This window comes from Myxine glutinosa, chromosome 6, assembly GCF_964187855.1.
Source record: "Myxine glutinosa chromosome 6, kmMyxGlut1.1, whole genome shotgun sequence".
NCBI lineage: Eukaryota > Metazoa > Chordata > Myxini > Myxiniformes > Myxinidae > Myxine > Myxine glutinosa.
Window position 1 is genome coordinate 106,605,927 of NC_136266.1, and position 25,616 is coordinate 106,631,542.

The window sequence follows — 25,616 nt, forward strand, 5'->3', positions numbered from 1 at the left end:
AAGCTGGAATTCGTCCGAGTTTCTTTATTGTCACAAAACAACTCGGGTACTCTGAAAAGCCCGTTTATCGGGCAGCAATATATATACACACATTATCCCGGAGCGTTTGCCCGGGAAAGGCGAGAGGGGGCGTGGCCGGGCATCCTGGCTGCGGCCTGGCAAGTCGAGGGCGGGCATGCCCGGGCATGCCCGGGCGTCCCAGACGCGGCCTGGCAAGTCGAGAGCGGGCGTGGCCGGGCGTGCCCGGGCATGCCCGGGCGTCCCGGCCGAGGCCTGGCAAGTTGAGCGTGGGCCTGCCCGGGCGTCCTGGACGAGCCCGGCATGGTGATCGCTCCGCGTCCTTGGTAGGTGCAAGGCGATTGTGTAAACCCAGCGGTAGCCGCTACAGTGTAGGGGTTAATGGCTAGAGCCCTTGTATGTCTCACCTGGTAGTCAAACCTTTGTCCCTTATGGCACTACAGACCACATAGACATTGGTTAAGATCCCTTAGTACAACATTAATGATGTCCTTTCCCCCCTGACATGACTTAGGAAGAAATCGGACTAGAACACCGCCACACGGCCGCCACCATTTGCACCTCCGCGAGGCCTATCCACCTCGCATAGCACGTGCTACAACACAAGGAGCAGGAGTGGGAGTGAGAGTGACGCAGTGGGCGTGCCCCTGGACGAGCCGGCGGAGGCTCTGATTGGCAGGACAGTGCACCAATGCTGACGTCACCGGCCAGGGATATGAACAGGGGCCGGGCGCCATTTTCGGGGAGATGTAGTAGGACTGGCAGTTGAGTGACATTCCTGGCAGTGAGAAGGTTTTTGAGTTCACGGTTCACAGTTCACAGCTTGAGAGAGTCCCGGGCGATCCTGAGTTGGCTTGTGAGCAGAGTCCTGGCCCTGGTTGAGTTGGCTGTCGTGTGGAAGATCGCCGTCGAGGTGGTTGGAGCTCGCTCCTTTTTCCTGGGTGGATTCGCACTAGCCTGCTGTGGGACCTCGTGTTGATCGGTGCTCGGGGCTTTGGAACTTGGAGCGAGGCGTGCCGCGGGACGAAAGGAGCCGGGTGTTGGACGGCAGCCACCACGACGACAATGACGAGATAAGGCCGTATCCGCGAATACACTTTACATAAAAGACGTGTTATTTTCGTATTCATCTCCCTCGTCTCGTGTTTGAAATCTGTTGTGCGTGGGATCCCAATTTAGTACCTTATTTTATTACCGGCGCGTGCTTTTTCCTGTCCTTGCTTTTCACAATAAACCCTTGCATTATTTTTGTACAAATATCTGAACGCAGTTTATCGGGTGGTTGATTTCAATAGATAAGGCTGCGGGGAATCTCGCCGCTTCCCTCCATTCCGCGCGCTTAGGGGCTTTAGGTTTTGGAATCCGCCATTGAGTTTCCGCCTCGGAGTTAAAGCCTTCGTAATCGGCAATCCGCGACCGCCTGATATTAATTTCGGCGGTTGCGCGACAGAACAATATCTCAAAAAGTTGTGGACAGATTCGGATGAGACTTGATGGACAGATCGGATGTGAGACAAGGAAGAAGTGATTCGATTTTGGTGAAGATCCACCTCCAGATCCGATAATTTTTTAATGTGATTTTTCACCATTGAGAAATAGGACCAAAATCTATATATAGTACTATATCTCAAAAAGTTGTGGACAGATTCGGACAAAACTTGGTGGACAGGTCGGGTGTGTGACAAGGAAAAAATTATTCGATTTTGGCGAAGATTTGAATACGAGAATTTTTTAAAGTGTTAAGTGATTCTTCATGCATTTCATGTTAAGTGATTCTTCAAGATGTGCATGGAAGAAGTTTCGGGAACTGAGTGGCGTGCTGACGAGGAGGGGAGTATCGTTGAAGCTGAAGGGAAGGGTGTATGCTGCATGTGTGAGAAGTGTTATGATTTATGGGACCGAGACATGGGTAATAAACGTAGAGCAGCAACGAAGGCTGGAAAGGGTGGAAATGCGAATAGTTCGGTGGATGTGCGGAGTACCGTTGAGAGAGAGGAAGACAAATGATGAATTGCGAAAGATGATGGGAATAGAGCCTGTGATTGATGCTGTGAAGAGGAACAGGTTGAGATGGTTTGGTCATGTGTTGAGGAAGGATGAAAGTGACTGGTTGAGAAGAGTGATGGAAATGAATGTAGAAGGAAGTAGAGGACGGGGAAGACCGAGAAAGACTTGGCTAAAGATGGTGGAAGAAGAAATGCGGGCAAGGGGGTTAACAAGGAGAGATGCAGAAAATAGGGCAAAATGGAGAAGATCGTCATGTGGACCGCAAGGCTAACGCCTGCTCTAGCAGGGAAAATGGCCTTAAAATGCATGTTGTTGTGTTTTGTTGTAAGTGATTCTTCACCATTAAGATATATGGGCAAAAACTACATATACAGCCGTGGCCAAAAATATTGGCACCCTTGCACTTTTTTCAAATAACACAATTTTCTCCAAAAAGAAGTTGAAATTGACAAAAGTATTTGGTCTCCACAATTCTTTATTTCACTGTTAATATTACAGAACCTTTGTTTTTGATTCAGAACTTAATATATCCTTTTAAATCAGAAAAGAAAATGAAATGGCATTAACAAAATTATTGACACCCTAGACTTAATATTTGGTAGCACAGGCTTTGGACAAAATAACTGCATTTAAATGCTTCCTATAGCCATGGATGAGCTTCCTGCACCTCTCTACTGGTAGTTTGTCCCACTCTTCTTGTGCAAACTGTTCCGGTTTTCCCAGTTCCGGATGAAAGGTGCCTTCTCCCACCTGCTGTTTTCAGATCTCCCCATAGGTGTTCAATGGGATTTAGATCTCGACTCATTGCTGGCCACTTCAGAACAGTCCAGCGTTTTGTCTTGAACCATTCCTGGGTGCTTTTTGAAGTGTGTTTGGGGTCATTGTCCTGCTGCAAGACCCATGACCTTCGACGGAGACCCAGATTTCTGACACTGGGTTGAACATTGCGCTCCAAATTGCCTTGGTAATCTCCTGATTTCATGATGCCATGCACACATTCAAGACACCCAGTGCCAGAGGCAGCACAGCAACCCCAAAACATCACTGAACCTCCTCCATGTTTGACTGTAGGGAAGGTGTTCTTTTCTTTGAAGGCTTCATTTTGTTTTCTGTAAACATAGAGATGTTTACAGTCAAGCTTTACCTAAAAGCTCCAATTTAGTCTCATCTGTCCACAGGACATTCTCCCAGAAGGATTTTGGCTTGTTCAGGTGTGTTTTGGCAAACTCCAGTTGGGCTTTTGAAGTCTAATTATTTATAACAACTTCTAAAAGGTGCCAATAATATTGTCCGTGTCATTTTAGGATTTCTTTGTGGAATAAGCTAAGATTTCGTAATTTTTTCAGCTTTTTTTGTTTTGTTCCACTGCAAACCAAAGAAATACATATGTGGATACCAAAATATTTTTTTCATTTCACCAAATTTCTGGAAGAAATGGTGCCTTATTTGAAAAAAGTGCAGGGGTGCCAATATTTTTTGACCACGACTGTAGCATGATATTTCAGAAAGCTGTGGACGGATTATGACAAAACATGTTTGATGAGTTGATTTAGTGACAAAAACAAGCCGATTTGATTCTGGTTCAGTTCCGGATCCAGATCCGGCCTATCAATGGGATACGAAACGTAAACTGCTCAGGCTGGGGAAGGTATGCGCTCTACCGAGTGTCGATCTTGTTGGATTTGTGTTGGTTGTGCACCTGGACATTTTCCCATGTTTTACCATTGGTACTCAAAATACCTTTTTGAACCTACCTGTACAGTGTGCAATTGGGTTCATATTTGACTTAACAACGAGGGCCTCGTGGCCTACATAAATGTTAAGAAAACTGGAAATTTCGAACCCAGTGACTCTTGATTAATTTTTTTCCCCTGGAGAAATATTTAATTAATCCATTTGCACAGGTGAGCAAACTCTTACTTATACAAATTGATACATTTTGTGGACCATTTGTCTGAAATCACATATTTGATTTGTACAAAAATATTCCTGAGTGTGTACCTTCACAAAGTTTGGTATGTTGAAAATGCCTGAATATATCAACCTTGTACCTAATAAAAATATGCATTTGACTTGCTGAGACTTGAATATGAAAATTGATTCTGCTCAAGCAAATACACTTGCTGATTTGGAATGCTGAAACATGTATGTCTACCAAGTGCATTGTTAATGGAAAAGAAAACGAGTTCATATTTAAATATAAATATAGACCAAAATCTAGGAAGGCATCCATGCTTGTGTAATCTACATTGAAAAATCTCTTTGTTTATTGCAGCTGACTGTTCATTTGAAGAATAAAACAAACAATGGTGATGTCAAGGAGCTATTTCAGCTCCTTACCAATGCACACATCAAGGTTAGTTGCTTAATTATTGTCTAAACTTTTACTTACTTTTCCTGTCTGCCTGTTTGGCCTGCTGACTGTCTGCTGGCATTCCCAGTTCTTCTTCTGTTCAATTGGTTGTGCATCAGCATAGAATTGTGAGAATAATGCACAAACGTATACCTGAAGCACAGTCATTGAATATGTGAGTTGGCATGGAGTTAGGAAACACACTTGCAGTCATTAAGAGTCCAATAGAGGATAGGATGAGAGATGAGATGTCATTGGACCGATGCCTTAATGTTTAGAGGGAAGGGCAGAAGAGTCAGGGAGATGACGATAAATAAGATTAGTGATGATGATCAGATTTCACCAACTTGATGATACATTAACGGTGGTGGATGGCAAAGAAGGCAGTGAGTCATGGCACCCAGTGTTAGGAAAATTGTTGGGCTACTTTCCTTTCAGAAATGCGTCACGAGTAAGCCCTTTGCCCAAAGGCCGACTCCACACTGTCAAGTGTTGGGCAAATTGACATCAAAACTTCAACTCATGGTGCTGAGGTCGACATCATATTTTTGTGTTGTTGTTGTTATATAGCCCTGGACAGTTCTCTCGGACAAGCCCGTGGCACGGAGACAGCTGATCGATCTCCCGGGAGCGACCCAGAGATCCCCCATATCCAGGATGGTGTACCCCCGCCTTCACAAAATCAGGGCAACGACAGAGTTATATATATATACGTGGAGAGAGAGAGAGAGAGAGTGAAAAAGAGTGAAAAGACAGAGACTAGAGGGGAAGGGCCGGTCCATGGGGATCGATCGGCACTCTGACCATGACTGGGATGCCCTGACGAATCCGGGCAGCACGGAAGAATTGGGAAGATTTGGCCCCTGACTTGCATTGGGGGTACATCCACCAAGAAGAGCATCCCCGATAGTTGTTCTACATCATGTTATAAATATTTGTATGGCGACCTAGATCGTAAAGACGATGAGCAGGCATTCCACAGATTTTGCGGTCAAATGCAGTGTTAATGTATTTAAATATAAGATTCTGGAAACAAAGCTATTTTGATGAGATTTTCCATGTCACTCTTGAAATGTCACGAAAAACACAGCCGTCTCGTGAGTGACCTTCATAGAGGAATTAATCAGCCATGACCTTGACCTTCATAGAGGAGTAATCAGCCATGACCTTGACCTTCTTAGAGGAATAATCAGCCATGACCTTGACCTTCATAGAGGAGTAATCAGCCATGACCTTGACCTTCATAGAGGAATGCCATGACCTTGACCTTCTTAGAAGAGTAATCAGCCATGACCTTGTCCTTCATAGAGGAGTAATCAGCCATGACCTTGACCTTCACAGAGGAATAATCAGCCATGACCTTGACCTTCATATAGGAGTAATCAGCCATGACCTTTACCTTCATAGAGAAGTAATCAGCCATGACCTTGACCTTCATAGAGGAGTAATCAGCCATGACCTTGACCTTCACAGAGGAGTAATCAGCCATGACCTTGACCTTCATAGAGGAGTAATCAGCCATGACCTTGACCTTCATAGAGGAGTAATCAGCCATGACCTTGACCTTCATAGAGGAATAATCAGCCATGACCTTGACCTTCATAGAGGAGTAATCAGCCATGACCTTGCGCGGCTTTGTTAACATGCAATGTCCTTGCAGGCCTTGCTTACAGTACATGATGCCGTGGCTTGGAAGGAATTTGAGCCATCACTACCTCCCTGTACTGTCGATATGTTAGAAGATTCAGAGTCAGTGAAAGTTGTACAGCTGGTGAAGAACAGGGAGCCATTGGTGGGTCTCGTTGTGCAACACCAGATTCCATAGTTTCCTTTACTTGGTGTCAATTTTTTTATTCCTTTCATATTTTCCAACTACATTTGATGTCACATTTTTTATTTAATAATGTTTATATAAATATCCCATGACCTTCTCATGAGGTCTGATGATATTCGTTAAGAATTTGATTATCTCCATCCCTTTCTCATGACTTTGGACGATATTTATTGAAAATATAACGAGATTCCATGAGAAAAGACCATATAGTCTAGTAGGAAGACTAGGTCCCTCTGCACCCCCCGGAGATATACTTCTAATCAGTGTTTCTAGATTGGAAAAAATGTGTAGAAAATGACTAGCTATGGCCCCAAGCTGAAAAAATGTCCCACATACCATTTTTATGCAAATTACTGCTGCAAATTTTATGCAAAATTATGCAAATTTTATGCAAATTTTTGATGAGGAGTAGAGTTGAGGGGTCTTTGAGGGCTTCATCGAGGTGCTCTCGGTTGCAAGACTGGGTCATTCTGAGAAGCACAGCAGGGTCAGAGATCATGATGTTCTCCTCCTCAGTGAATCTCTCCATCAACAGCCTCTCCATTGCCTCACACACTGTTTTGAGGCAAAAGAGGGACTTTGCGTAGGCCTTTCCACTGAGAACACCTTTGAGAGATCCACTTGTTACTAGTTGTGCCTCAAAGAGAATCTCTGCATATCCAGAACCACGCATCTTGTGTCCAGTGAGCATCCCGATGTAGTTCATGGATGTGTGGAAGGGTCCAATCGTTACTACATGACTAGCAAATTCATTTGGCCAGCGCCAGATGATGGGAAGGGCTTTCATGCAGACACCCAGATCAAATGTATTCAGGACCCATCTCTGACCCACCTCAGCAGTTGCTGCCTCGGAACGCTTCAGTAGCTCACGAACAACTGCGTTGTCTGTGATCGGTTGGTGGATAGGCGTGCAGTAGTCGACTGTTGATTTGCTGGGTGGGGGAGAACCAGTTGCAGAGGTGAAACCCCCTAGCCCAGGCACAGGCTGCAGGCCATTGCCATGCCATGCAGGCACCAGGCACAGACCGATCACAGACAACGCAGTTGGACGCGGTTTGTAGGGACAAATATACATTTTTGTAGGGACATGTTGATAATGGCTCTTACAAAACCTTACGCATACATTACATGAAGCATCTTAGAACAATAAAGGACAGGGATAGCAAACTAGAGTTATTATGATGACACTTGTGTGCCAGCATGGAGGCTCTTTCTCATTGCATATCATATGGGACACAGAAGCATTCCTAAAATCACCAGCAAGAAAACAAAATTGTTCTTCCCAAGAAACATAATATAATACGAGTTCCTTTACGTTTACAAGAAACTACACTGCAGGAAGAGGCCATTAAGTCCATCAAGCCTGCGTAGTGGTTGCCAACTTCTGGTTGTTTGTCCATGCTCTAACCTTTTCCAATGTTGAGCATCAAAGAAGGAAACAACACATACCATTTTAAAAGAATTTGGTGTGACTCAATAGGGGTTTGAACTTTGAACCTCCAACCTCCCAGACTCAGAGTGGTTGCTCCAAACATAATATTCCGAGTGTGGTTAAGCTACATATGACAAGCACAAGGTATAAACTTATCGAGAGTGAAGGATATACTTGTATATACCATATAAAACACAATGTCAGTTTGTGTGTTTGTACTGATGTCTGTCCCTCTTCATAAAGATGATTTGAGTCGGGTTTTTTCAGGCCAATTTTTAAACAAGAATGTGTGTTCACGACAGTCTATTTTTTAGGATAAAACAAACTCGAAAAACATTTTCCATAAAAGAGTAATTATGTCTTTATATTAGAATTGTAAACGGTGGCTTGCAAACCGGGCCTCAAGGGTGGTGAGCAGAAGCGTTTTTTAAAAATAACAATAAATACAAGGTGCAGGGAGGTGAAATTCGCTGCATGTGATGTGCAATGCACGCAGATTAAAATGAGTGATCATTTACTTCCATATGATGTCTAATAAATAAAAAGATATAAGCACACCTGACACGAGGCCGAGGCTTCAGACTTTGGCACGCTCATGAGGCTGCACTATCGAATAAACTGCTCCATCCCATCATTTTTGACGGGCTTTTATACTAGTGTATGTATATATATATTATAAACAGGAATCAAATTCCTGTGAGGGGCTAAGTGTGAAAAAATTCTGACTCAATGCGGGGCTCGAACCACGGACCTCCGTTGATAACGCGTCAACAGCCCACTGCGCTATTGAGCCAGCCGCAATCTCCTCAGAACTTTTCCACACTTAACACTGCGAGCTTTATCATGGCCGATGTCTTACGTGCCTGCTAGGCAGACCCAGAATGTTAGCGTAAGTATATGCAGGCGTATGTATGTGTGAATAAGTAGTAATGCATTGAAGATTAATTCAAATACAATTTTATAAACAGGAATCAAATTCCTGCGAGGGGCTAAGTGTGAAAAAATTCTGACTCAATGTGGGGCTCAAACCATGGACCTCCGTTGATAACGCGTCAACAGCCCACTGCGCTAACAGCCCTCCATACAGAAGTCTCTATAAACAGTATGTTGCTAAATTGGTGATCACTTGGGTGGCGGACTTCACCACGAGTCCACCATTACTATATACAGTCATACCCCGACATTCACGGTCCCAACATTCGCGGGTCCTGCATATTCGTGGTTGATACAATGCGACCTGCTTCTACGTTTGCAGTCCTGTCTCCTGCATATTAGTGCTTTTTGCAGGCCCCCCAAAAAAAATCTCCCATGAGCTGCAAGCATTACAGTTATAAAACATATCTTCCACCAGCCACACACAAAGCAGCTGGCGTATGTAAAAAAACATATCTTATACAAGCAGTGAGCATGACGAAGTTCTAAAACATATTGTTGCGGACGCGGTTAAAGATGTTATTTACCGAGCGGTTGGTATTACCGCGACCGAACAGTTCCCCCGATTCTTCCCCAACTCACCCGATTCACCCAGACGTTGGCCAAATCGCGCTATGCCAAATCAATGATAGAAAGGACACGACGACTGGGAAAGAGGAAACGACGCAAGGGGTACAGTTCTCAAGACCTCCGGAGGAGGGTATAATTACAGTGGTGGAGAAAAGGGGTAGATTACAAGGCAGTGAGGTAAAGACACAGAAGAGATGGGCACTTAATTACCGTCTTATCTTATCCCAGACAGACCACAGACAAACGGAACAAGGCAGACTTACACAGGGATTGATGGCAGGAAGGGACAGGTAGGTCGATAGCACAAGGTGCACCTTGGCTCGGGGACAGGATAAAGCACGGTCCAGGAGATGCGGGGAGGTGTCACAGCGCTCGGAGGGGACGTCTTTCTTTCTCCAAGCTCAGCGCGCATCTGACGTCACCTCCCCCTCACTGCGCATGCTCAGCGGGGAGTGACACGCCCTCGGCTGGTTGGTTCCGCCCCACTGGGGCCGGTCCGCCGCTTCCATTGGGTGCGGGGGTTACCGGGCTCCGCCCTTGATGAGGAGCTGACAGGGAGCCCCTATTTGGTAACCCCGTCGAGCACATGTTTGATGGCGGCTCGTTGGGAAGGCCTGGTGCCCTCCCAACACCCCCTACCAACCAAGCCGGAGTGAGGACGCGCACTTCCTGCGCTCGTTGTTGTTGTTGTTGTTGTTGTTGTTGTTGTTGTTGAACTGTGAGGAAGAGCTGCGGGGAGGTATTGGGAGGTCCTAAACTTCCTAACGGTGCCATACAATCACATTCTGGTGCAACGAAGGGTCAGAATTAATGGAAACGAGTCCTTAACTGACATAGACTAAGAATAACTAGCAAGATGTCCTATAGTTGTCTTACAAGAGATGCGGTGAACCTGGGCACGACATTTAATGGGGGAAATAGGGGGAGGTCGGGTCTACAGAGTGTTGTTTACAGAAAATGGGACTAGGGAATGGGGGATTGGGGATAGTTGGGAAGTATTGAGGAAATAGGGGAATATTTACAAGCGGATATGGATGGATGCAAATCCCATATCCGCAACACTGCACCCTTCTCTACCTCGGGGCGGCCCGACCCGATAAATTTTTACCTACTTTAGTGTGGCACTCAGATGTAGTTCCCTCTACTATTAACTCAACCCTGAGTGCGACAGTTTTACAGATGTTCACAAACGAGTAAATATGTCCCCCTGCGACGTTGCACCCTTCTCCTAACAGAAACACACCCACAGGATAACCGAATCGCGGAAAGCATCCTCAAACTAAACATACAGCCGGTAGGGAGCATTATTTATACAACACTGATATTTACACTACGATCCAGGACCTGTTCTTTGAGGAACACATGCAGATGTTATGCATAGGGAGAGCACGCATGCCAGCATCGATACACCAACCCACGAGTGCCCTGTGGCCCTACGGCCTTTAATAATGTGCAGAGCACCCCGTCCAAGCACCAAAAGCACCACCCCATTACGCACAGTCAGCACCATCCGGTGCACCAATAAAGTGTTCATAAAAATGCACAATTAAGTGTCCATGGTCACCGGTGGTGTCGCAGCCGGCCGATGTTCTGCTGCTGGTCTTGCCTTCATGGAGTGCACTTGGCCTTCTGGCTTCTTTAGAAATAAAGAAAGGCGCCAACCGCGTCCATTTCTGAATTGTGGCCGTCAGGGGGGCCAACTAAAAGTGGTTCACCTGTATGGCATAGGTGCCACGTTGACCCAGAGGTCCATCCACGGGTGGTGCTTGACCGCAAAAGAACTGCGGTCCATTGTGGGCGGCCACAAAAATTGCGGTCCATATGGTGTATCGATCCAGGCAGCAAGCAGCGGAAGTACAGGCCCACAACTGCGGAGCCAGCACCTCTCTCTCCTCTCTCTCTGACCCAAAGCCAGATCCTCGGAGGTGGGAGACAAAAGAAGACAAGTGAGTAAGGTGGTAAGGGCACAAAAGTGCACGCAATACAAGGTAATGCACACTGGGGGCATATGGGAACCAGGTGAGACAGGTACGTTCCTACCGTACGCCCCCCCCCCCCCCCACCAGGTAACCTTCATTGCCCCTCCCTTACCCCTTACTGTATCCACAAAACACAACACTACCCATAAACATCTACTTTACACATCAACAACGTCCCTACTGTCTTCCCCGTTCCTCCCATAAACCAAATTCGTCTTCTCTCCCTCCTAACCAATCAAATTTGCCATTTCCAACTCTCATCAAAATCTGCCATCTCCAACTCAACATCAAAATCTGCCATCACCAATTCATCATCAGTCCCTCCTAAGGAGGGAGAGATGGAATCACCCCAATGTCTCATCCACGTCGTGATGCGTCTCACAAATCCAAACAGCAATTCTCCTTTCCTGCAACACAAAACAAAGAAAACACAGGTGTGGAGTCATCAGCATCACCTCAGGTAAGTGGCTGCGTATTGTGCGACAGGTTCATCAATCCTAACTATTTCCTAAATGACTTTAACAACTTTACATTACCCGGGGTCTTTCCCTGCCAATCCATTGGCCAACTTACACTATGGGTTCTAAAAACCAATTCCCATTGACCAAACTGTGGTGCTTCTCAATTTGGGGTCTCACTCCCCCGATTCATCTCCCGGTGCCCTTGCACAATTTCTGGGCTGCGACGTGTAGCTCTCCCAGCAGGTCTACCCACCTGCACACCTCCACCACTGCAGTTGCCACCCGAGCTTACCTAGCTCCTCACCCTAACCTAACTAACTGGGGAAGGCCCCTCCTGGCTCTGTCACCCCTCGGTGCCCTCTGGCACTGGGCTACCCGGGTCCGTCCTCCGGATCCTCGGGCCCCATCCACAACAACTACTACCGGCTCCCAGAGCCCACCTGCGGCCTCACCTGGCCGACATCCTCACAGTGGTGGAGTGCCCAAACCAACTACACACACTAACAGGCTACACGCCCAGCCATTTCCACAACACTAATGCACCCATCCAATCATCATTCTTCCACCCGCACCACAGATGCCAATATCCAACCACAATTTACCTATACCCTCTACTTAACACTTACACTACCCGCCCCGGGTATACGTGATGGGGGTCCACTCTTCCCCCATCCACACCTTCGCACCACGCACACCACTCCGTGCCACTTACTCCAACTCTCTCCACACCACTCATTCTCTGCTCCATATATTCCACACACCTGTACTTGCACACCTGTGCTCTCATACTTGGTGCCGCCTGCACCCTTCTCTCCCCCAAGCGCATTCGCGCTGATCCACAACACTCACTACTCACCATGACACTCATCCGCAATGCTCTCTCATTCATCACTTGTACACTCACACACACCTCGGAGCATTGCCTCACCGATGCCTCATTTGAAGCTGCTCACCAGCACTTCCATTCACACTGCATCATCTGCTCTGTCTACTCCCTTCTAAAACTCGCGCTCCTCCGTCTTCCCTTACACTCAGCGCTCCCACGTCATTATCAAACACTAAGCTACTACGTCCCCACTACAGGTACCAAGTCTCTTACTTAAATCTTGTCACCCATAGTCACCTCTAGTCCCTATCAATATAACCTAACCCACCCAGGCTAGTTTTCACTGCCATACACCCCATAATCTATAGCGCATTTGCCCCCATCATGGGAAGGGTGACAGGGATGCCACCCTTACCCACCGTCATATGGCGCGAGTGGGACCTTGTGGGACCACCTCATATGTGAGTCGTTGCCCGCCTGCCGGACCCCGTGCGTCGCCCCTTGCGGGGTCAGCGCGGGGCCGAACCGGCCGGGCCCCCACAGTACATTACCCCCAAGGGGCTCCCGTGCCTCCCCTGTCCCTCTAAAAACTACCCCTGTTGGTGTCGATGCATGGGTCACGCTTCCGCAACCCGCTACCCATTCCATACCACCACAACCTTGCTCACTCACACCTCGCACATCTCCCATCACCGGACCCTCTCGCTCGCACCCTCGTTCCATACACTCCGGACCAGCCATACACCTCACTCTTGGCCTCTCACGAACATCCGGGTCCATCTCGACCCCCAAGCTTATTAAATCACCTGGCGCATCACACGCACGACCATATTGGTCACCACTTACACCGGGTCCTCTTTCTCTTCGCTTCTCCTCCATCACCTGCGAATCCCTCATCCGGTTAATGAGCACATCATCACGATCCGAACACAGACTTTGGACCAATTCTTTTACTTCCTCTTTTATCTCTTTCTTATCCTCTCTCCGTCGCTTCTTAATTTCGCTCACCCCTTCTTCCACTTCTTCTAATTTCTGCTTCACCTCCTTCATCTCCTCGTGCGCCCCCTTAAGTTCTTCCTCTAAGTCCACCTTATTTTTTTCTATGTGCTCCCGCACCTCCCGCTCTTTAACATCCATCACCTCTACCACCTTGTTCATTTTCCTCGTCAGGTCCTCATGTACCGTTTGACACTCTTTTTTAATTACCCCTACATCCTTTTTCATCTCCTTCTGTGTTGATTTTAAACCCTCTAATACCGCTGTGTTCTTCTTTACCTGGTCCCCCAACTCCTTTTGTCCCACTGTCAGCTGTTCTACTCCCAGCGTCAACTCCTCTATACCACCTTGCAATTTTACAGTCCCCTTTCTCACCTCCTTCTCCATGCACTCCTTACAGTGCCTCACCTCCTCGCGCACTCCTCCGACCTCCTCACTCACACCTCTTCTGATCTCCTCTCCCATCACTTGCATCTCCTGCCCAGATGCCACCCTCATCTGCTCCATTTCCTCCCTGTGAGCATCCAATTTAGTTTCTACCCCCATTCTGACCCCCTCTATCTGCTGCCCCATTTGTTTAACTTCCCTTTCCGCTTGGGCCCTCATGTCCCTCAATTTGCCTTCCATACTGTTTGCTAACCCCTCTAACCCCTTTTTCATCCCCTCCATTTGATTCTCTTGAGCGGCCATTCTGTTTTCTACCCCCGTTAACCCATGTTTCACCCCTTCTATTTGATTCTCTTGAGCGGCCATTCTGTTTTCTACCCCCTTTAACCCATGTTTCACCCCTTCTATCCCATTGTCTAACCCCTCTAATTTAGCTTCTAGCCGTTCCCCCATTTCTCCCATTTTGCCCCCCATTTCGCTCCCCAATCGATCACTATCAGCCCTCGCTCCGTCCCTCATTACTCCCATCATTCTGCTTTCCATTTCTTCGCCATTCTTGTCCATAAGGGCCTTCATTTGTATAAAAAATAGGTTCAAATCCACCAGCGGCGCTGCTACGGTTGCGGGCGCGGTCGCCGTAGCCATCTGCGAGGCGCCATTTTGCGCGCCCGTAACCTCGTGCGCGAGGACGCCATTTTGCGAACCTGCCGCCCTCACTGCTTCGCTCTCCTCATGTCCCTCAATTTGGTCCTGGATCGACCCTGCCTCACTCTCCTCTACCGGAACCCAGCCGTCTTGATCTCCCATAGCGCGACTTTCAAAATTCGGGTTTTTTTGTAAAACAAAATCAAATTTCGGTGACTTGTAATTTTGAGCGCGTTAAGCGCGCTTCGGGTCCGTATCTCACTCCCAGACACCAATTGTTGCGGACGCGGTTAAAGATGTTATTTACCGAGCGGTTGGTATTACCGCGACCGAACAGTTCCCCCGATTCTTCCCCAACTCACCCGATTCACCCAGACGTTGGCCAAATCGCGCTATGCCAAATCAATGATAGAAAGGACACGACGACTGGGAAAGAGGAAACGACGCAAGGGGTACAGTTCTCAAGACCTCCGGAGGAGGGTATAATTACAGTGGTGGAGAAAAGGGGTAGATTACAAGGCAGTGAGGTAAAGACACAGAAGAGATGGGCACTTAATTACCGTCTTATCTTATCCCAGACAGACCACAGACAAACGGAACAAGGCAGACTTACACAGGGATTGATGGCAGGAAGGGACAGGTAGGTCGATAGCACAAGGTGCAGCTTGGCTCGGGGACAGGATAAAGCACGGTCCAGAAGATGCGGGGAGGTGTCACAGCGCTCGGAGGGGACGTCTCTCTTTCTCCAAGCTCAGCGCGCATCTGACGTCACCTCGCCCTCACTGCGCATGCTCAGCGGGGAGTGACACGCCCTCGGCTGGTTGGTTCCGCCCCACTGGGGCCGGTCCGCCGCTTCCATTGGGTGCGGGGGTTACCGGGCTCCGCCCTTAACGAGGAGCTGACAGGGAGCCCCTATTTGGTAACCCCGTCGAGCACATGTTTGATGGCGGCTCGTTGGGAAGGCCTGGTGCCCTCCCAACACCCCCTACCAACCAAGCCGGAGTGAGGACGCGCACTTCCTGCGCTCGTTGTTGTTGTTGTTGTTGTTGTTGTTGTTGTTGCTGTTGAACTGTGAGGAAGAGCTGCGGGGAGGTATTGGGAGGTCCTAAACTTCCTAACGGTGCCATACAATCACATTCTGGTGCAACGAAGGGTCAGAATTAATGGAAACGAGTCCTTAACTGACATAGACTAAGAATAACTAGCAAGATGTCCTATAGTTGTCTTACATGAGATGCGGTGAACCTGGGCACGACATTTAATGGGGGAAATAGGGGGAGGTCGGGTCTACAGAGTGTTGTTTACAGAAAATGGGACTAGGGAATGGGGGATTGGGGATAGTTGGGAAGTATTGAGGAAATAGGGGAATATTTACAAGCGGATATGGATGGATGCAAATCCCATATCCGCAACAATATCTTCCACCGCGACAACACCGGGTACCATACCTTTATCTCTGCCCCTTCCCTCACTCACTACCATACATTCTCTTTCTGCTGCTCCCGCCTCTTGATCTGACCTGCTTCAGCTACTTGATGAACTCTCTAATTTGCTAGCTTGACCCCACCTCTCTGGTGCTGATTGGTCCTCCACCCGGGCTGCTCGAGCCCGCGATATGCCCACTGTTACGAGTGGTTTCAAGAGACTTTGGTGATTCTCACCTCAGCGCATGATTGTGAAGTGTATTTTTACCATCCTCGGGGATGGGGAGCGGGAGGGGGATAAGGAGGAGGGTGGGAAGGAGGAGGGGTATGGGTGGGTGGTCACCTGGTTGGTGGAGCTGGTTGTTGATAGTTTGTTATAAAAGGAAAGCATGTAGACCGATGACAGAGTATGATGTACATGTAGGTCTTTAAGAAGGAGTGGGAGTGGGGGTTTAGACACGTACGGAAGGGAGAGGTCATGATTATCATCTCCAAACACAATCCTTCACACATGAACGATCGTTTTTACACTGAAACCAACGCTTATTCTGAAAATTTATTAATGATATAACTTGTCTATATTACACCTGTTACCCCATATCACGTCCTCACAACAAATATATTGTTACAAATGAGTGGATTACAGGCCTGAAGATGGATGTTTGTTCATGCAGGGAGCCACAATAAAGCGACATGAAGTCACTGGAGAGATTACAGTTGCTCGGATTATGCACGGCGGTGTGGCTCATCGAAGTGGTAATTTTGCAAATGTCCGATGCCTGTTTTCCTTAATTACAAATATGCATTTAATATTGGGACATATGAAAGATTGGTTGATGGATTGCATTGATCAGCAAGCTCATTGGACAACCCAACAGGGCAATGACTCACATCCAAATCATTGTTCCTGGAATGCGTGACTCATTCATTTTGGCCAATAGGATGAACAGAATTACATTTCAGTGTGATATGGGATACATATCAAATTAATTTACCATTCAGGGATAAAGTGATATCATAGCTTGGATGTTATGAGAGCATAAATGTTATGAATTACTGAGAGAGTGATTCTGTTTCCTGAGACAAGCCCGGAGGAATTCTGTTTCCATTGCCCTACTCAATTGCCTGGAAGTTTGTATTTAAACAAATAATTCAGGAGTCTTTGCAGATCCGTTCACATATTACATCCAACGTTCATGGCATGATTCCACATTCAGGGGATTGTACTGTCAAGAGAACATTAACTGTATACTTCATAACTGAATTAGCATGGTGAAACGACTGTCACACAAATTAAATAATATGAAATCGAGTTTGACAATCATTGTGTACACTCCATGATTCCACAACCTCTCATTCATAATATTTTGAGAAAAAAGTCCTCCAATGCCATATAAGGCTGTTCATACTCCTACCATCTGATGGTCCACTTCAAAACCATTTGTTCTCCATGTCACTCAACAGGTTTGCTTCGTGTGGGAGATGAGCTTAAAGAAGTAAATGGTGTCCGTGTGGATCGCAAAGAACCCAAAGAGGTCACCCGCATTCTGGTAAATCTGAATGATGCTCTAATCAGGTTTTTGATTTGCTTATTTTGCTGTTAGCTGCAGATAATGTTGTTCTTATTAGACTAATCCATAATAGTTGGGTTTCATGCCATATTTATAACTCTCTCCCTGCAGATATATTAACGATGCCTAATTTTAACATATTGGTTGCATTAAACTGGCAGGTATAGAAAAGAGTTGATCATAACAAACACATATTTGTTTATTACTAGTACACCTGTTCTAGTGCATGCAGCAGAGATGGTTGATGAAGATGATGTTAGCTGTCTTCCGAGCAGATGGAAGATGACCTCAGGCAGATTATAGAGTGAATATAGCAGAATATTTGTGAAGTACAACAAGCTGTCTTTTGATTAAATCCATCAAAAAATTTGTCATCATGAAAAAGAAATTTAACAAAAAAACAAAAACAGTCATTAAACAAAAAAGTCATCAACAAAGTCGTCAACAAACAAGACCGAAAGTCTAATAGCGGCGTAGCCGGGCTTGTTTGATACTTTATTTGAAGAGGATAGTATGACATAGCGTGACACAAAACTGCCGCGACTTTAATATAAAGAAGCTATATTTTAACATCCAGTAACATTGCAGTCACTACAAATGGTTTGGTGTTACGATTACATTTATTATAATATTAACGTTATGTTATCATTATTACGAAAATGATATTACTATAAAAAAAACCGAGGCTAATTCCTTACTTCTGCATGTACACCACTTATCATTGATCATGAGCCATACACCGCTTCAAACCATTAACTTTCCATTCACGACATTGGGATTAAAGTGTTATGGTTATATTTACGATATTATTATTATTATTATTATTATTATTATTATTACGAAAACGATACTACTGAAACGATACACTACTGTATTAAGAAACCTGGGCTTAATTTGTCTGAAGCAGTCCAAAGGTGAGACATAAAGCCTAAGGCCTAGATGTACCGTATTGTTGGAAGACCCGTAACGCCGATGCTTTCAATATTTCATGGTCATTTTAACAACCGGTTTGTTTATGTTTCACACAGAATGAAAAATGTAAAGGTAGACCATGGTGATTGTGATATATGACAGGTTCGACGATATTGTTGCGGTTTTGAGAACCCACACTTGTAAATAATAACATCATTAAAGGTTAAAGGTAGCACCCCATAGATAGGCCACAAGCAACACGGAGGTCACCATAGGACATCAGTTATTTCATAGTCTGTGTTTAGATAAGGCCATTTTCCAATAGTTGCATCTGCGTTGCGTCAATCAAATAAGAGTAGGCCCTTCCGTTCATTTTGGCAGCCTCCCTTTAAAGCGACGCCATTAAGCGCGCTCCAGTCTGTGCCCCATGGCCCTTACCAATTTGTTACGCGCCTTTGTCAGCAGCGTTCGCAACCTCACTGGGCTTCCGCTCAAACCAGCCCAGAAACCCACGAGGTAAGGCCCGAAAAGGGGGCAGAGCGCCAGGATGAAGGTGCGGCCACGTCAACCAGCCGTCAGGGCGGGGCCGGTAAGCCAACACCAGCCAACCAGGGCTGAGGTGAGGTCGCCTGACAGGGCATGGTTTTGGGCTTTGAGAGCGTTCGCTGGCTTATGGTATAAAAGTGCGCACGCAAAGCCCTTTGAGAGGACTCTCGTAGGAAGCTTGTGCTAAAAGGACTGTGCGGGGAGGACTTGGACAATTCACGCTTTGGCAAGAGGACTTTTACGGCAAGTGCATTGAGAGCCCTTGATTGTATTGGCGTTTTGAGGCTTGGAACGGTATTCGTTTATTATGTACGCGGCTACATCCAAGCCAGCCGATAGCGAATATTCCAGCCACGTGGATAAAACGCGGTAATAGCCTGCGAGTGATTAACCGCCAGAGCCCTCCCCTACCGTTCGCCCCGCAAGTAGCCCCGTGTGTCCCAACGGCACCATACGAACTCCTCTCTGCTATTGGAATCCATCTTCGCGGTACGAGCTGGGGACCGGAGAGAGAGAGCTGCACGGAGGCCATCCCTGGACGCGCTGGTGACCATCAACCTGTTCATCTGCAATCCCCGTGTGAGTGTCTGTGTGTGAGACGGGCCTGTTTGTCTGGGGAATAGAATAAGACTGTCTAAGGCTGCCCTGTGTACTTTTCCTTCCTCTTTCTTTCTTGTACATTCTTTCGTTTCCTCTTCTTCTTTGTACATTTGTAATAAATTGCCCTGTTCTTTCTGGTTTCTCCTTAATCCAATCGTCCTAGTCTTTTCTCCATTGGGTAAACGTGGCACGATCGCAACCGCCTAGAATCGGGTCTAGTCACTTGTGAACAGCTCGGATCACGGATCGCTATCCGCTCGGCGTTTCCATCAATATCCGTGATTCGGGCGGGAGTTATTCCCTCGTTTCCGGCGGGCGTTAGTACTTAGGTACTAGCGAATCCCTAGGCCTAAAAACCCTACCTAACGCCGCGCCAGGAAGGACGTTATAACTACCAGGATCGCGTCGGCCAGATAAAAGGACAGGGGGATTAACCCCCTCTTGATAAGGGGAGAGCCGACGTTTCTGAGATCCGCAACAATTGGTGTCTGGGACTGGGATTTGGAACCCGAACCAAATTTTTTATCTAGTGAACAAATTTGGTCAAAATTACGAGCGGCCGAAATTTTATTAACACCCAAATTTGAGTCGTGCCATGGATAGCCAAGGCGATCGGATGCCAGTGGGGGTAGAAGAGGAGGAAGGGTTAGAGTTAACCCAGGACCCCCAGGAAGAAGTGGGACAATTGGGAGAGATGGAGGAGGAAATTAATGAGGATGCAGCAGTAGGGGCGGCAGAGGAACAAAATGGCGGCGCCTCGCATGTGGCAGCGAGAGCCGAGCCCGCAGCACCAGGGAACCTGGACCTTTTCATGGCGCAAATAATGGGGTATATGGAAAAGATGGCTGACAAATCCAGCAGGGAAATGAATAAATTGGGAAACAAAATTGGGGGATTGAGAAATGATATGGGAAACCAAATTGGGGGATTGCGAAATGATATGGGAAACCAAATTGGGGGATTGCTAAATGATATGGGAAACCAAATTGGGGGATTGCGAAATGATATGGGAAACCAAATTGGGGGATTGAAAATTGAGATGGATGCGCAAAGTAACCAAACAAAAGATGGGTTAAGTAATTTGGAAAATAGAATGGGGGAGCAATTAGAAAGCAAATTGGGGGGATTCGGAAGCAAATTAGGGGGCCAGTTGAAGGACGTGGGTGGCCAAGCCAGAGAAATGAATGAGGGGTTAACGGGGTTGGAAAACAGGATGGCCACCCGAGAAAATCAAATGGAAGGAATGAAGGACGGGTTAACGGGGTTTGGAAACAGAGTGGGTGGCCAGATAGAAAAGATGGGGAAAGACATTGACCACAGGTCGAGCGGGAAAGGCACACGGGTACACGACGGGGTAGCGCGGCTTGAGGAGCGCGGGTTAAGCGAGGTTGGGCAAAGCACAGACGGGTGGACTGGGATAGAAATCGCGACATGGGGTATGGGAAAGCCGACGACCGCCGAAGTAGAAGGGAAAATTTTATTAGCGCCAGCGATCATTGAGGAAAAAGGAAATGAATTAAATATAATGGAAATTGGGATTGGAGAGACGGCGGACTTAGAAGAGCAGTCGTGGGAGGAAGAGATGGAAATTGTACAAAGTCTGTGTTCGCATCATGATGCCGTACTTGCTAATCCCAATAAAACTTTGCAGCTGCGTGTGGAGAGGAGGATCCCGAAGGTAAGCAGGATTGTATATGGCGCGAAAAGGTTTGGCGAGAAAGGATTTTTCGCGTGCTTGGGATCTCGGCGTCACCCGGGCGCTTGTGGAAGGTCCGTGGTGCGCTGTGTGAAAGGAAATGGCACGCGAGTGCGAACGGCGCCGAAGCGCGAGTGTATGATGGGATGTGAGTGGGAGGAGTGTGAAACGGAGTGTGGAACGAAGTGCGACACCGAGTGTGGGATGGATGGAGAGGGTGTGCGAGGATGCACACCAGAGATGGATGAGGAGAGTGTGCGAGAGTGCACACCAGAGCACGTGATTGGGTGTGCAGCAGGGGATTGCACACCCGTCGGTAGGTGTGCGCTGAGTGAGTGGATGCAAGAGTGCACGCAAGAGTGCACGCCCGTGGTGGTTACGGAGTACGTAACGGGGGAGAGTGCACGGGAGGAGTGCGTGGAAGGAAGGTGTGTAACAGAGGACGTGTGATAACGGAGTGTGCGAGTGGAATGAGTGTGCGCGAGAGTGTGCGAGAGAAGAGTGTGCACGAAAGAATGCAGTAGTAGAGTGCATGAAGTGTATGGGAGGCGCTGGAGCGCCGCGTTTTGTGAGTGTAGAACGGGTCGCAAGGTGTGGATGTGAAAATGCGACTCGAGCATCGATGCTGACCGGGGCAGCGCTTAGGCCGACGTACAGCCGACGCGAGCTCTCGGGGCGTGGTGTTCTTTGTGTGCTGCGGGGGCCGGTGGGGATCGTTGCCGCGGCGCTCTTGCAAGGAGCGCCGTGCACGATTCGGGCCGGGCTCCACCCTGTATGGTCGGTGCCGCGTCGTAGCGGCGACCGGCACGATTCCGGGGGAGAAAGGCCAGGTCGGACCTTCGCCCCCTGGCGGGCGCGGTGCTCCAACCGGGGGAGGTTGTGTCACCGGGCCGGAGACCGCAAGGCACCGCACCGAGATGGACCCTGGAACCTCGGTCCGAGTATGCCTCCTCCCCAGAATCGAAAATGCCGGACGGACCCAACCTACAGGAGACTGACCACCGCATGCATTACTCGGTTTTTCGAAGCCGAGCAGTAAAAATGCATTCCCGCACCGAGAGGCTCACGTTTAATGGACAACTTGTAGTGGTAATGATAGGAATGGTAGTTGTACCATTCAATTTGGGGCAAAGGAGCTATAGACTTATGGGGTTTGGCGGTGAGAACTAGCCAGGGAGGGTTGGGATAATCGTTAGGGACCTAGAAATGACTTTAGGAGACTGAGATTTAAGTAGTGACATTTGTACAAGTAGTGGGGACGTAGAGAGATTAGGTGGATGATAATGACGAGGGAGTGCTTAGTATAAGGGATGATGGGAAGCACTAGTATTAGAAGGGAGTAGATAGCTAGATGGTGCTGTGTGTATGAGCTTGAGGTTTAGGCGGAAATGAGGCATTGTGAATGGAAGTCCTTGTAGTGCTGGTGAGCAAATGAGGCAATGTTCGAGAGGGATGTGTGTGTGTGTGAAAGTGTATGAGTGGAGTATTGAGGATGTGTGTCATTGTGTTGAGTGATTGACTTGCATGGTGTGCAAGTGGAGAATGGTTGTGTGGAATAAATGGTGTGGAGTGAGTAGTGTGGAATGAGTAGTGTGGAGTGCATGGTGCGAAGGAGTGAATGGGGGATGGATGGACCCCTTCACGAATACACGGGGAGGGTAGTTTAAAAGTAGGTAGCGGGAGTAGGTAAATTTTGGTTGGATATTGACATCTGTTGCATGTAGTTGTAAAGTAGTGTTTTGTTGGGTGCATAAGTGAAGTGGAATGGCTGGGCGTGTGAGCCTGTTAGTGCGTGTGGTTAAATGAGCACTCCGCCACTGGTAGTCTGTCGGGCAGGTGCGGCCGCAGATAGGCCCTGGGAGCCAGGTAGTGTTGCGTAGAGTTCAGTGGGGCCGGAGGATCCATGGGAAGGACCCGGGTTGCCCGATGCCAAGGTGGGCATAGAGGGGGTAAGTGCCAGGGAGGGCCTTCCCCAGTTAGGTAGTGTGAGGAGCTAGGCAAGCTCGGGTGGCGACGTTCAGTGGCGGATGTGCGCAGGTAAGTAGACCTGCTGGGAGAGCCACACGACCCAGCCCCGAAATTGTGCGAGGGCACAGATGGAAAAATGGGGGGAGTGAGACCCCAAAATTGGGAGAGCACCACAGCATGGGCAATGGGAATTGGTTTTTAGAACCACATAGAGTAAAGTGGCCAATGGATTGGCAGGGTGAGACCCTGGGTAGAGTAAAGAGTTAATGTTATTAGAGGATAGTCAGGAGAAAATCTCTTCGCACCATCCGCATCCACTCACCAAGGTGATAGGACTCCACACCAGGTTTTGCGAATTGTTTGGAATGAAAGACGCATCATGACGGAGTTGGACATTGTGTTAATTCCATCCCTTCCTTCTTGGGAGGGATTGGTAACGAATTTGGAATTAGGGGAGATAGGGGGGACGAGACAGTAGAGACGAATTTGTAAATTGTGTAAATACGCGGAAGGGCAAGGGTAGTGTAGACTGACATGGGGGGTGACGTACGAGTAGGGACGAGCTTTCTCAGCTCGCTCTCCCGCGCCCTTCATGTCACATTGCCTTGTTTTGATGTGTACCCTTGCGCTCTTTCCCCCCGCTAACCTTTGCTTTGTCTGCCTCTCCACTCATGGACTCTGGTCTTTTGTGCGAGGGGAGTGTGCAGGTGCCCTGAGCGGTGCAGCCGCACTCTTGCTGCCTGCATCCTTGCTGCCTGCCTGCCTGCACTGATACACCATATGGACCACACGTTCTGTGGCCTGGCACCTATGGACCACACGTTCTGTGGCCTGGCACCTTTGCTGGGACAGACCATTGCTGCCAGCAGTATCTGGCTTGCGGACCACTGTTTTAAGTGGCATCGACACCATGCAGGCGGACCACCTGAGCTGGCCCTGCTGGCCATAAATGAAAAAGCGGATGTGGTTAGTGCCCTTTTTATTAATTAATCCATCAAGTAAGAAGATCAAGCCAAGATCCATCGGCCCAGCGGTCAAGTCAAGGACAAGACATCATCCTTTATAACTTTGAAATGTTTTTGGTGCATTGGTGATGGTGGTTTTCATGCTTTTTTTTTATTATGGTGCATTTATTGTGCATATGGGTGTATGGTGTGTTAGGGTTAGGGTTAGGGTTAGGTTAGGTTAGGGCAGTGCAGTGCAATTGGTATTTCCTCTTCTCAAAAGTTCTTCTCTTTTTCCCACAAAAGACAGGTCCTGGGTTATAGTTGTAAATAATTATTAGTGTCTTGTAAATAATGCTCCCCACCGGCTTAAATGTTTAGTGTGAGAATAATTCCGTAATTCGGTTAATTGTGGGTGTGAGTCAGTTAGGTAGGACACAACGCAGCAGGTGGGACATATCTAGTGTTAAAACTGTCGCACTCAGGGTGAGGTTAAGAGTAGAGGGTAACCACACCTAAGTGTCACACTAATTGTTAAAAGATAGTCCTGACCCAGGTATCGATCGGCTCGGGCCGAGCCTGGCAAAAGGAGGGGTGCAGTGTTGCGGTTTTGAGAACCCACACTTGTAAATAGTAACATCATTAAAGGTTAAAGGTAGCACCCCATAGATAGGCCACAAGCAACACGTAGGTCACCATAGGACATCAGTTATTTCATAGTCTGTGTTTAGATAAGGCCATTTTCCAATAGTTGCATCTGCGTTGTGTCAATCAAATAAGAGTAGGCCCTTCCGTTCATTTTGGCAGTCTCCCTTCCAAGCGACGCCATTAAGCGCGCTCCAGTCTGTGCCCCATGGCCCTTCCCAATTTGTTACGCGCCTTTGTCAGTAGCATTCGCAACCTCGCTGGGCTTCCGCTCAAACCAGCCCAGAAACCCACGAGGTAAGGCCCAAAAAGGGGGCGGAGCGCCAGGATGAAGGTGCGGCCACGTCAACCAGCGGTCAGGCCGGGGCCGGTAAGCCAACACCAGCCAACCAGGGCTGAGGTGAGGTCGCCTGACAGGGCGTGGTTTTGGGCTTCGAGAGCGTTCGCTGGCTTATGTTATAAAAGCGCGCACGCAAAGCCCTTTGAGAGGACTCTCGTATGAAGCTTGTGCTAAAAGGACTGTGCGGGGAGGACTTGGACAATTCACACTTTGGCAAGAGGACTTTTACGGCGAGTGCATTGAGAGCCCTTGATTGTATTGGTGTTTCGAGGTTTGGAACGGTATTCGTTTATTACGTACGTGGCTACAGCCAAGCCAGCCGACAGCGAATATTCCAGCGACGTGGATAAAACGCGGTAATAGCCTGCGAGTGATTAACCGCCAGAGCCCTCCCCTACCGTTCGCCCCGCAAGTAGCCCCGTGCGTCCCAACGGCACCATACGAACTCCTCTCTGCTATTGGAATCCATCTTCGTGGTACGAGCTGGGGACCGGAGAGAGAGAGCTGCACGGAGGCCATCCCTGGACGT

General features: G+C 47.9%; 1 protein-coding gene across 2 annotated transcripts in view; it reads left to right on the top strand.

The window, feature by feature from the left end:
* The window catches only part of LOC137429428 (MAGUK p55 subfamily member 7-like), a 117,799-nt gene that overhangs the window by 18,533 nt on the left and 73,650 nt on the right, over positions 1-25,616 (top strand). For both annotated transcript variants that reach the window (XM_078780338.1, XM_068119377.2), the window contains exons 5-8: positions 4,301-4,381; positions 6,039-6,170; positions 16,540-16,621; positions 17,330-17,415. In XM_078780338.1, coding sequence (XP_078636464.1) covers positions 4,301-4,381; positions 6,039-6,170; positions 16,540-16,621; positions 17,330-17,415 — 381 coding nt within the window. The remainder of the gene's footprint in view (positions 1-4,300; positions 4,382-6,038; positions 6,171-16,539; positions 16,622-17,329; positions 17,416-25,616) is intronic.